General features: G+C 43.9%; 1 protein-coding gene across 1 annotated transcript; it reads right to left on the minus strand.

Moving 5' to 3' along the window:
- Positions 1-8,772: 8,772 nt before the first annotated feature.
- MID1IP1 (MID1 interacting protein 1) lies at positions 8,773-11,763 on the minus strand. Its single transcript, XM_033202066.1, has 2 exons — positions 10,892-11,763; positions 8,773-10,620 (listed from the first exon to the last, which is right to left on the minus strand). Exon 2 carries the CDS (start codon positions 10,354-10,356, stop codon positions 9,805-9,807), a length of 552 nt encoding a protein of 183 aa, XP_033057957.1. The 5' UTR covers positions 10,357-10,620; positions 10,892-11,763; the 3' UTR covers positions 8,773-9,804.
- Positions 11,764-12,482: the final 719 nt, after the last annotated feature.

Genomic DNA, 12,482 nt, shown 5'->3' on the forward strand with positions numbered 1-12,482 from the left:
ATCTGGGAGGAGGAGGTTGCAGTGAGCAGGGATCGTGCCACCGCACTCCAGCCTAGGTGACAGAGGGAGACTCCATTTCGGAAAAAAAAAAAAAAAAAGAAAAGAAGAAGTAAAAAGAAAGAAAGAGAGAGAGAGAGAGAAAGACGAAAGAAGAAAGAAAGAGAGAGAGAAAGAAGGAAGGAAAGAAGGAAGGAAGGAAGGAAGGAAGGAAGGAAGGAAGGAAGGAAAGAAAGAAAGGGAAAGAAAGAAAGAAGCAGTAACATTTTTTAAAGTGAAGGTTATGTTCTGTACTTTGAGGTGTTAGTCATGGCTGTATGCATTTATCAAAACTTAACAAACTATATATGCAATATCTGTGCATTTATTACATGCAATTATATGGCAATAAAAACAAAAATAATAATGAAATGGAGGCTACAGAAATAAATGCTACACAAAAGAATCACAAAATGTTTTGAAATGAAAGAAGTAAGAATGGTGCATGAAGAAAGAGAAGTTGGGTCTAAGATCTTAATCACAAATACGTAATAAATAGTGCTGCTATATTTGAAGCAAGGCTTTTTAGTAATACAATGACAGCACCATAAGTAGTATCTTTTTATGCAGAGCCACTGTCACCAAGACTAGAGCTTAAAAGAAAAATCAAGTTTCCTTCACAAAACAAGACGAAAAGGACCTTGTAGTACTGTTTCAATAGGTTGTTGTGCTAGAAATTCTATTTTAACCAACCAAAAGGCAACAAATGGATTAGGTGTCAAGAATATATAACCTTTTTGTTTCCTGGCCATATGCTAGATACCAATAGAAAACTAAAATAAGTTTCTTATTGCTTCTGCAGGAAATTCTCACTAACATGGTGGCTTAAAACAACACAAGATTATTATCTAACAGTTCTGGAGGTCAGAAGTCTAGAATGCATCTCACTGGGCTGAAATCAAGGTGTTGGCAGGGCTGCACACCTTCTCAAGGCTTTGAGGAGAATGTTTTCTTGCCTTCTCCTGCTTCTAGAGGCTGCCTGCATTTCTTGGCTCATGGCCCCTTCTTCCATCTTCACAGCCAGAAGTGGCAAATAGAGTCTTTCTCATGCTACATCCCTCTGATTTTGACTCTTCAACCTCCAACTTCCATCTTTTAAAGGACTTTGTGATTACATTGGGTCCATCAAGGACCCATACAAGGCCATAATCCAGGATGATCTCCCCATCTGAAGGTCAGGTGATTAACAACCTTAATCACATCTGCAACCTCAATTATCCCTTGCCATGCAAGGTAACATACTTACAAGTTCCAATGAATGGAATATGGACATCTGTGGGGGGCCATTATTCTGCCTACCATGGTGAGTTTTCACAACATTGTAAAATGTTACTTTGAGCACCACTCTCATCAACCATCACTTCAAATCCTTCTGTTCTCTATGCTAGCCATCAGATAAATGTTTCCAAAGGTTCCAGGTTTATTATAAGCGGCTACTCAGGTAAATGAGATAGAAGAGATCCTGCTCCACAGATTACATTCTACTTTCAATTGTTTCCATTTAGTTCTACACTATCCTGAAATTTGGAAAAATGTCTCTGTTCCAGTTATCAGTTGCTGTATAACAAACCACTCAGTGGTTTAAAGAATAAAAATATTTTGCACATAAGTCTGAAATCTGGGCAGGGTTCAATGGGGACAGCTTGTCTCTGCTCTACTTGGCATCAACCGGGGTGGCTTGAAAGCTGGGGGCTAGAATCATTTGAAGGCATCTTCACATGTTTCGCAGTTGATGGTGCCTGTTGGCTGGGACTTCAGTGGTGCTTTCAGCTGGAACACCTACAGGTGGCCTTTCTGTTTGGCGTGGGCTTCCTCCCAGCATGGCAGCGGGGTTCCAAGAGCCAGCATCTCAATATTGAGTCAAATATCTCATACAAGAGGATGATATACCACCTTTTATGGCCTGGCCTTGGAAATGACAGCCACATTCATTTTGTCAAGGCAGCCTGCAAAGCCCCACCTAAATTCGATTGGAGGAGACAGAGATTCTACCGCTTGAAGGAACGTGGCAAGGTTGTAGAAGTACATGCAGGGTTGGAAATAACTCTGCATCCAGTTTTAGAAAATACAATTTGCCACAGACTCTCTGCCACTTTTTCATTCCCTCGCTTTATCTATATATCCTCCTGTTTCTTCCATTCTATTTGTCTCCTCTATATAATATCCTCCCCACCCCACCCCCATCTCCTTTTGCCCCCTACCCCTTCTACCTCAACATCAGGCCAACTCTGAGTTGGTGAAAAATAGTTTCATAAAGTGATGGGAAAATACTATAGCACACCCACAAGAGGGGTATCTAACTGCTGAAATCAGGGAGCATTCAACCATTTTGGTTGACCAACAAAATGACCATGTAGGTTGATCAACAAAAATGGCAATTTCATATGCTTCTACTTAATATTTGTTGCCTTTTGAGTCAGAGAAAAAGGTATCAAAGCTGGCTATCAGAAGAGAACAATTTCTTCCCACTCCTCAGGTTTCCAATGGCCAGGAATGTCCTGAAACATATTTTGCCTTTCTCCATCACTCTTGTTACTCACACTGACCCAGGATCGGGGAGTGGGGAATAACATCTGGAAAATTTGGAAAGATTATGTTAAACAGACTTGGCTTGGTGCCTCCCTTTTTCCACATGGAGCCAATATGGCTGCAGGGAGCAGGCATTTTCTTCTGCTCCCATATCCACTAGAAGAAAAGGGCTGCTGGTTCTTGAGATTCCTCCCAGGCCCCAACCCAAGAGCTAACCATTTAAATTGGCACTTCCCTCAAAACATTTAAGCTATGAAGAAATCATCAACGAGTACTTATCACAACAGAAACAAAATTATACCCTCAAAGCATCTGTGAGTTATAAGCTGCAATGTCAATTAGATGTTATAAAATACTACACCTTCTTTTGAATAACTAAACTGCACTAACCACACTCCTTGCATTCTACACATATTTTGGCTATTATAGAACATGCATGTGTTTTTTCACAATGTCTACATTTCATTTTTTAAAGCAGGGCTTAAAATTAATATTGCATTGTGAACAACTGGACAATTTTAAATACCTTGGTCAGAACTAGCAATGTGGTACTTTCATTTTCATCTTTCCTTGACTACCAAACAGGAAATCTCCTCAATTAGATATCTAAGACAGGAGAAACAAGGCCATTATCCAAGGGCACAGCAAGTTCTGTCAGGTATTTCAACATGGTGGAACAGTAGTCAGGTTTTAATTGGCCCTATTGAGCTCGCCCACAAGCTACCTCAGCAGTGTGGTATTCAAAAGGGGGAAAAAAAATAACCCTACAAAGTTAGTTTCTATCTTTGACAACATCAAATGAATCATGTCCAGTTTCAACTGAATGCTCATTGATAAAAGTGCACATATCAACACTAGCAATATTGATATTGAAAAGTAAAATAGATTTTAGAAAATGCCCCACCTCCAACATTGTTTATTGAGCTAGGTAAAATAGAGAACTGGTTTCTATGTTTTGCTAGTAATTTCCTAGTCTTTATTATCTACTGTGCGTGTAACCACAGTGGAGAAAGTGTTCTCTAGACAGTCCAAGGTCAGAAAGTTCTCGTGTGCGGCCCTGTTCTTAACTAGGTGATGAGGATATTCTACAACCCAAATTCTTACCAGTTTGGGATTATTCAAATTGGGCACCTTGGCAGATATGTTTTGAAAACTGCTGGGCAAAGCATTCTGAAAGAATAGACAAAGAAGTAATAAAATATAACAAAAAGCAATGGAAGTTACAAAAAAAAAAATGTTTCTCTTTAAAGTACAGAATGCCAAAGCAGGAAGGATTGAAAAGATACTCGTGGTTTTAGGGGACTTCTTTAGACAGATTCACAACTCTCCATTGTCTGCTTTAACTTGACCAAGACTTTTAACACTATAAAGAAAACAGCTAACTCAACCAAGAAAAAAAGAAAAAAAGATGAAGACTACTTGGGGAGCTGAAATCCTCGTGGTTGTAGGGAATATGTATCTGAGTCCAGAATAGCTACCTTTGCTGCAATCACCACTATTCAAGTACTGAATAGCAGCTGGAAGAGTTCTGTATACAGATGTGGGTTTTCTTTTCCTCAGTCAACATTTTATTAATTAAATATGCTTCTTCAATGGAGCAAGGTGACTCCTGAGGTATGTGGGTATTAGGGAGAAAAAGCACGGAATTCTCTTTTGTTGAAACCAAAAAAGACCTTAAAGCTTGAGCTGCTTTCACCTCTTGTTTCCTTTCTGCAGTCTTCAACCCCTTTGTTCATCCTGAAACCCAGGGAGAAAGGGCAAGAGAACAAACAGGAATCTCCAGCCTCTGCTCCATCTCCTTATTTTCCTACCCAAACTCCATTCTGCACCACAAAAGGTCTTGTGTGCACAAATATGGATAGCCCAGTCTGCATGTCCAAGCTCCATCCACAGCTCCCCACCAAGCCCCAGGCCTAGGGGTGCACAGTCAGCAGCTCATCTGCCACTGGAGAATACACCCAGAACAGATACCTATGAAATCCATGGAATGGACTCAGAGCCATTTGGACAGGGAACTCTGGGTATCCAAGTGCCCAGAGTGTGGTCTAGAAGTAGGGACACAGTTCTGGGCATTCCTTTGGCTCTGAGGATTCTTTGCCCCGTGGAGAGTGGCAAGGCCTGATGACAGTCAGAGTTGGGGTCTTGTATAGTGGAGAGTCCTGGGCATGAGATTTGCATGAGTCAAAAGATAATACTAGTTTTCAGAGACAAAAACAGTTGTTGGTAATACATTATCATCATGTCCACCACCTATCAGAAAGTTCTGCACAGCTCCAAGTAAACTAGCTAGAGTCCTAGTGAAAGTGTTCGAAGTGACTCAAGAACAATCTTTACATTTCCTCGAGTTATTAAAAAAAAAAAAGACTATACCTGACTTAAAAGAAAACATAAATAATTTTAAGTTTAAATTATCTTAATAATTAAAGCCATTTAGCCTTGATTAGAAGCTACACAAACTTTTCAACTTTAAAAAGACTAGTAATTAATTTTAAGAAACAAATCCAATATGCTACATCTTTAGAGTTTTCAAAAACTTGCAATCAAGTTTTTTTATTAGTTGGGAGCAAAGCATTATCTCCAAAACTTTAAAAGAAAACATTCCTTCTGTCATTATTGTATCCAAAACTCTTGAAAATAAATAAAAGAAAGATGCAATGATTGGTAAAAATGTACTAGATGTACCATCAAAAGATAAATAACTTTGGGAAAAAAGGTACATTGCATGAGATTTGAGCTCTGAATCCACCAGAATTGTGTCCAATTTGCAAAAATCTGAGAACATTGGCAATGCAGAACAGAGGGAGGAAGGGACTGGGGGAGGGAGAGAGACAAAGAGGGAGAAAGACGGAGACAGGAGAGACACTATTTTTCAAATGACTTTTGCTCAGTAACTAAAAATAAGGGGAAATGATGAGGCATATGCAAATGCCAGTAAACTTCATTTAAAAATAAAAAAAAAAATGTCAACAGTAGGCTAGTTTTCAAGTTGCTCAAAAGTATAATTATGGCATGCTCTCTAACAAACTGTTTTCAGGTTCACGGGAAGAGTAAATTAGGCCAGACCACCAAGAAATATTGGATAAATGTAAGACATGGAAATCCCCATGTGAACAAAGCAGAAAGCTGTGTTTAGGGGCAAAACCAGGCTTTCTCAGAAGCTTTGGTACAAGATTTTGATGTAAAAAATTCTTACATTCTTATCAAATGTAAATATCTGGAGGGTAATCAATTGCAACCTAAGCTGTTCCTTTTTGCCCAGTTCATCTATCTGTGCCTTCCCTTTAGTCATAAACTGCCATGGAGTTGGGCACTGTCAAAGAGCAACAGTATCTCTGAGAGCTCTCTGAGGGGTATGCCACACAATGTATTCAATTCTTAAAATTCAACTCTATTCAACTCCTAAAATCTATAAATGACTTTGAGATTCCTCACAAAAGACCTTCTGAAAACATGAAGTCACTTATTGCTTTACCTCAGAAGTTCAGCAAAATTTTCAATAGCTTGAGAAGATTTAACTGGAGAATCTTTTGGGGATTTGTCCTAATTTTGTTTCACAAATTGATCTGGAATAAAATAGTAGTTACTACCAGTGGAATAGTACTTACTGGGCCCAGAAACCTTATTGGTTCATAAATATCCCAATGCTCTTTAACAGCGAGCATCATTATTCCTAGGTCAGACTCACTGTTTATATATAAAAGTTTCTTACATGAAGAAATATTTTCAAAAATAAAGTTAATAATTGATAACTCTTTCGAGTTTAGTTTTGCTATCTACATGTACTTTTCTGTATTATATATACTGCAATAATATTCCAAAAACAACTTTCAGTGAATGTCCCCAAAATGCTTGCTATCACTTGCCCAAACTGTGAATTTATTTATTTATCTTTATTTTATTTTTTTTTTTTTTTTGGTTTTAAGTCAAGTTCTCCTTCATGGCTTTGAGAAAGGAGATAGTTTACTTGTTGCTTCACGTATGTAATTAAAATTATGCTTTTCCTTAAAGTGGACATATTGTCCTAAGCCTCATATATTCACGAAGAATGTAGGGTGGGGGCAGAAATGGAGACATGAAACAACATTTAGATTAAGAGAGAAATGTGCAGGTCAACAGGCCCAAATCCCCACAGGCAAGCAAACGAACAAAACCAAGAGAGTAACATGAAAGGTTTTTAAGCTTGAATTGAGGAACAGAAGCAACAGACGAGATGATTGGAGCAGCATTTGTTTTCCCCCAAAATCTAGAAATTTTACTTCATACAATTTACTTCATACTGACACTAGCCAGTGGTTGTAAACAACCATTTAGTTGGTGTAAAGAACTTAATTTCAATGTAAAGTGACTCTGGGCAGCATTGGTAATGCCGTTTCCGAGTTGTAGCCACTGTAATTGTGAATATTAACTGAGATAGTGAAACATGGTGTCAAGTTTTCTATTGCATTTTTTCAAGTGGAAAAGTTAACTGAATGGTTGACGCACACAAAGTGGTGGAGAAATTGTGCATATGCCATTTTTTGCTAAAAACTTTTGTTTCGAGCTATACTGCTTTGAGATCTCATTTCAGAAGGGCATAGTCTTCAACCACAGTTGTGATGGTTGTAAACGCTCACAATTGGGCATTCTTAGGGATTTTTTTCCATCCCTGGGGTTTGCAAGTGTTCACTTAAAGCATTCCTAAAATGGTTGGCTTCTTGTTTGCAAGCCAGCTGATAATGGTAGCAACCAAAGACTCCAGTGTTTAAGCATATGAAAGACTCTGCTTACTTGTGCTAGAAATAACAGCATGTAAAGTGAAGATTTAAGAAAAACTTAGTGGCTACTAGATTATTCTTAGGACTCTGCATTAACTCTATAATGTTATTGGTTTTTTTTAAGCATATTTGTCACAGAAATGTAGTCAATATGTTAAAACTGAACATGTATGAAAGTTGCTTAAATGTAATCACTGTAAACATCAAAAAAGAGAGAAACTTGTAAAGCACTTTAGTAGTGTCTAAAGAAAATTTTAAGCCTCGAACACTTTATATATAATCTCATTTAATTCTCACTGCAACTCCATGAAGTAAGCAGTGTAGTTACTATTATGCCTGATTACTAATGTGGCAACAGGCTTGGAGTTAAATGCACACAATTAGTTAGTAGCAAGAGGATTTGCACACAGTTTCTGGCTCCAAAGTCTTTGAAAGTCTTTGTGTTTCTACCATGCAGCCTTTTTTTTTTTTTTTCAGTTTCCTTTATTTTTTGCTTACACTTTGATATTTTAAAGGGGACACAAGACAAGAGGCTGTATGTCTTACATTTGGTGCCGCCTAGCTTATCTTTACACAAATTAAAGATTAACTTTCTTTGGCAACTGGCAAGCACCCATCTTGACACTTCCCCATTTTTTTTTCACTGCAGCTAAAAGCTGATAATAGACTTGAGTTGCCCCTGCCCACCAGCACCACAAAACATTTTGCTTGTTTTTTAAGACTGCAAACTTAAATATATTTTAAATTCAAGCCCTATGAGCTTAGAGAATGCCTCATGACTTCAACAAGTTGATCTGACATTTATCCCCCAAAACAAATAATGAAATAAAGAATATGCAGAGCATATTCTTTTACCCTTCCCACCATCCCAGTAGAGCATCATAATGGCATCTAAGCATTCCCAAGGGCTCCACAGCAGCCTTGATCAGAACTGCTGTCCACAATTGCAGACTGGCTCACTGAAAAACTGGAAGCATTACTGGACGCCGCTCAACAAAGCTTAGCCCTTTTTGGAACTAGTGAAAAAAGTCATCAATCATGTTATAATGCATTTAAATATCTACTCAGACAAACTTAAAAACCTGTAAGGTGTGTGCACTAGGATTAGCTGGTCTTCCCTTTCTAATTTTCACTTCTCAGTAACCAAATGAAATTTCAGCCTTATTTTTATGCCTCGAAACACTTTAGCTTGTGCTTGAGCTTCTTAAAAAATTCAAAATATTAATTACGCACTCCAATAAGTTAGCCAATTGGTTGAAAGATACAATATATGTACCTTCTCAAATACTTTAAATATTTCTGAACTTGTTGAGATGTATGGTCCTATCTTGGTACTGAATTAGAAATAAAGTTTGGAAGTAAATTTTGTCAGTACCTAGTTCCCAAACAAAGCTAATACTCGCATAGATGAATATCCACCACCATGAAACACCAGAGAGAACACAAAGTTTACTTTTGCTAGTAAATCAATTGATTTTTATTTAACGATGAAACCATTCATTGGCAGATTAATGAGGACCAGACGCTTGTCCAGTTTAGTTGACACATTTGCTTTTTTATTTTTTAGAATATAGTCTACATCTGGATTAAAAAAGTTTTAAATAAATTTAAGACATACAACAACAGTGGAACCCTTCATCATTCTATGTACAACACGATAGAATGTCAGTTGGTTCCATTTCGGTTAAGTCCACTTTCTCATAATAATGTTATTATTTTCACTGAGTGGCAAGCTTCGTACAAGCCGGCAAAATGCCAGCTTATACACGCTGGGGTGGGGGTGGGGACGGGAGTGGCACGAAAGGGATGGGGTGGGGGTGCCACAGGACTACTATACAGTGTAACAGAAAATCATTAATAAAGTAGTACCGATTACCGACAGACAGTGCTGTTTGTGCGCTTATCACAATGGAATCGCTGAAGTTTCAGAGCAAGAAGGAGATTCGAAATACTTAACACAGGGCCAATGTTACAAAAAGAAATAGTGCAAACAGGAAAACTGATGCAATCCTGGCAACGCCTGGGCCTCCACCGGCCCAACCGCAGGGCGGCGGGAGGCTATGCGCCCCGCCTTCCCCAGCACCCAGCTCCGGGCTGCTTTCCCAAGTGTGGCAACCCAGCGCCGCGCCCCGGTATGGCCCTTCTCGGGCCCTTCTCCTCCGAAAAGAACAGAAAAGAAACCCCAGGAAAGGCACAGGCTGAATGCAGGGCGTCAGCCCAGTCCCATTCCCACCAACATAGAATGCAGGCCCCCTCCCAGGAGGTTCCTTGGGCCCTCCCCTCTGTGGCCACCATTTTCTTCTCTCTCACACGAGGCCCCCTCCTCCACGCAGCCCCACCGCGCCTCCTGCACGTACGCAGCCCCCAATTTGCAGTCTGCCCTTCCCGCCCCCAGCCAGGAAAAACAAAAAAAAAAAAAGCTTTGAGGAATGAGAGAGGGTGAGATGGGTCGAAGAGGGTGCTGGGCAGCCGCGGGCGCCACGCCTCAGTGGCCCCAGTTGCCGAAGCCGATCTCCTGCTTGTATCTGTTAGTGAGGATGTTGGCTTTGCGCGTGAGTTTCGAGAGCACAGTGTGCAGCCCGCGCAGATGGTAGTGGAACTGCTGCTCCAGGTCTTCTTCGCCGGCGTCCGCACCCTCCAAATGGCCCAGGTCCACCAGGATGTCCTTGGACTTCCAGGCACTGCCCTCCTCGCTCCCAGCCGGTGGAGACGGCTGGTGCAGGACCCCCCACTCGATGTCGTTGCGGATGGACTTGAGCAGCACGTAGTGGCTGTACATGTCCCGAGAGGGCGCGAAAAAGCTGCCATTGGCGCTTCCTGAGTCGGGGACTGGGGGCGTGCGCTCCTCCAGGCAGCCGCCACTGCCGCCTACCTCCACGCCGACATCGTTGTCTAGCCCGGGGTCAGCCAGGGGCACGTCGCGCAGCAAGCTGGGCACCATCACCGTCTGGTCCATGTTGTTCACGGCGCCGATGAAGCGATTCATGGCGTTAAAGAGCGAGTGCTTCTGGTTGTAGGTGTCGCAGATTTGCATCATGGTGGCCGCGCGGGCGCTGGAGCGCAGGGATGTAGAGGCACGGGGATGGTCGGCCGGGTCAAAGGGATGCCCGCCTTCACGCTCTCTCCAAGGCCCGCGCTGACGGCCTGGCTATAGCCGGTGTGGCGGGATTCCCGGCACTCCTCCGCCTTCGCCAACTCTCGTCTCGCTGGCAGACCGGCCCTGCGGGATGGGCGGCTTCTCCTGGCTTTGGCGTCCGGAAACTCGCGATGGCTGAGGGTGGTCTGTGGGTCGAGCCCTGGCCTGTTTGATACACAGGGACGAAAGAACAGATTAGATTATTCACCAGGCTAGGGGGCCTGGGCCCTTGCCCGCGCGCACCCCCTTCTCTGGCTACAGCTCGCCCGGGACGGCGCCTGGGTGGCTCCCCGCGGCTGGGCATTCCCACCTCCTCGACCACTTAGGGCCGCGGGGAGAAGGGTGTCCCCCCACCACCACCACAACTTCTCCCTCCGAAAAGCCTGAGCTCAGGCAACCACGCTGACCGGGGCAGAGATGGGGCGGGGACACCCACCTCCTCTTGCGTCTTGAGACTCTCCTGCTCGTTGGCAATTCAGTGTTCCCACTGCAAGCGGCTGCTACCCAAGGGCGCTGCTGCGGTCAGTGGCCGGACTGTGACTGCGGGCGGCGGCGACTGCGTTGACCCCCTACCCATCCCAGGTGCTCAATTTATAGTCCAGGAAAGGTGTCGCCGGTGCTCAGGGCCACCCCTGGTGTCTCCTCCTCCCGCCTCCCCCGGCAGCACTGAGATAAAAGGCCCGGGCCGGGATGACCGCGAGTAACACTCGCCCGGCCCTTTCTACAGCGGGGGCGGGGCGCGCCGGACCAGCTCCGCCTCTCGCCTGATACCCGGGCTGAGGGAGGGCGCCAGGGCAGGGCAGGGCAGGGCAGAGGAGGAGGGATTGGAGCAGCTGGACCCCGCCAGCACCAAGTCCTGGGCAGGCCAGTTGGAGGAGGGCCGGGCACTGCGAGGGTCAAAAAGGCTCCGGCGTCCCGACCGACTGGAGGGTGGGCTGGCATGTGGGGGCTGGGCGGGCCTTGCGTGCTCTCCCGGGGTGGGATGACCGGAATGCAAGTGTCTTGGTTGCAGAGTGAGCCCCTCAACCCCGAATCTGGAGTGGCCGCAGCCGGGAAACAGGAACCCGGGTTTATTATTAGCCGTCGGGGAAGAGGGGCCAGCAGCAGGTACAACTCCATCCTGGGACTCTTACGTAAGAAGGGTGGCCGGGCACGCTGGGTGCACGTGGACGCGCGATGCTTCCGCAGTGGCCCTGGCCTTGGTCAGCTATTGGGGGAGGGGAGGGTCAGAGGCTTTTGCCTCCCTTCCGGCGGGGCGGAATCTTTCCAATCTTTCCTGTAACAGTGGTTGCCAGGGATGAAGAGGGGCACACAATCACATCTGCTGATTCTTTCAAGAGATCTGAAAGTGGCAACGGGAAGAAATCAATTTTTGTCCAAGTGGGCTACACAGTGATGCTGGAGAGCCTGGGCTATGTGGCCTTTTGGCTGCCAAGAGGCCAGGAGAGGGTGACAGTAGTTAGGTCTAGTCTTGGGTGTCTTTCACCATTTAACAGAGAAGTGAGGAGGTGTCCAATTATTTTTGAGGGTGCGTGTGTGAAGCGTTCCTTTCAAAAGATAGTTTTTTTTTGTTGTTTTTTTTTTTGAGATGGAGTCTCGCTCTGTCGCCCAGGCTGGAGTGCAGTGGCCGGATCTCAGCTCACTGCAAGCTCCGCCTCCCGGGTTTACGCCATTCTCCTGCCTCAGCCTCCCGAGTAGCTCGGACGACAGGTGCCCGCCACCACGCCCGGCTAGTTTTTTGTATTTTTTAGTAGAGACGGGGTTTCACTGTGTTAGCCAGGATGGTCTCGATCTCCTGACCTCGTGATCCACCCGTCTCGGCCTCCCAAAGTGCTGGGATTACAGGCTTGAGCCACCATGCCCGGCCTCAAAAGATAGTTCTTAAAGCACTGGGTCATTTAATAGGGCCTAAGCTATGTACTGAATCGCTGGATTTAACTTTTAAGAGCCTTGCACCTTGAATTTCACTTTGAGACTTCCAAACCACAGCCTATTTAAGTCCTCTCTGACAGTCCTACAATTAAGTT

Source organism: Trachypithecus francoisi, unplaced genomic scaffold, assembly GCF_009764315.1.
Source record: "Trachypithecus francoisi isolate TF-2019V2 unplaced genomic scaffold, Tfra_2.0 Lachesis_group6, whole genome shotgun sequence".
Lineage (NCBI taxonomy): Eukaryota > Metazoa > Chordata > Mammalia > Primates > Cercopithecidae > Trachypithecus > Trachypithecus francoisi.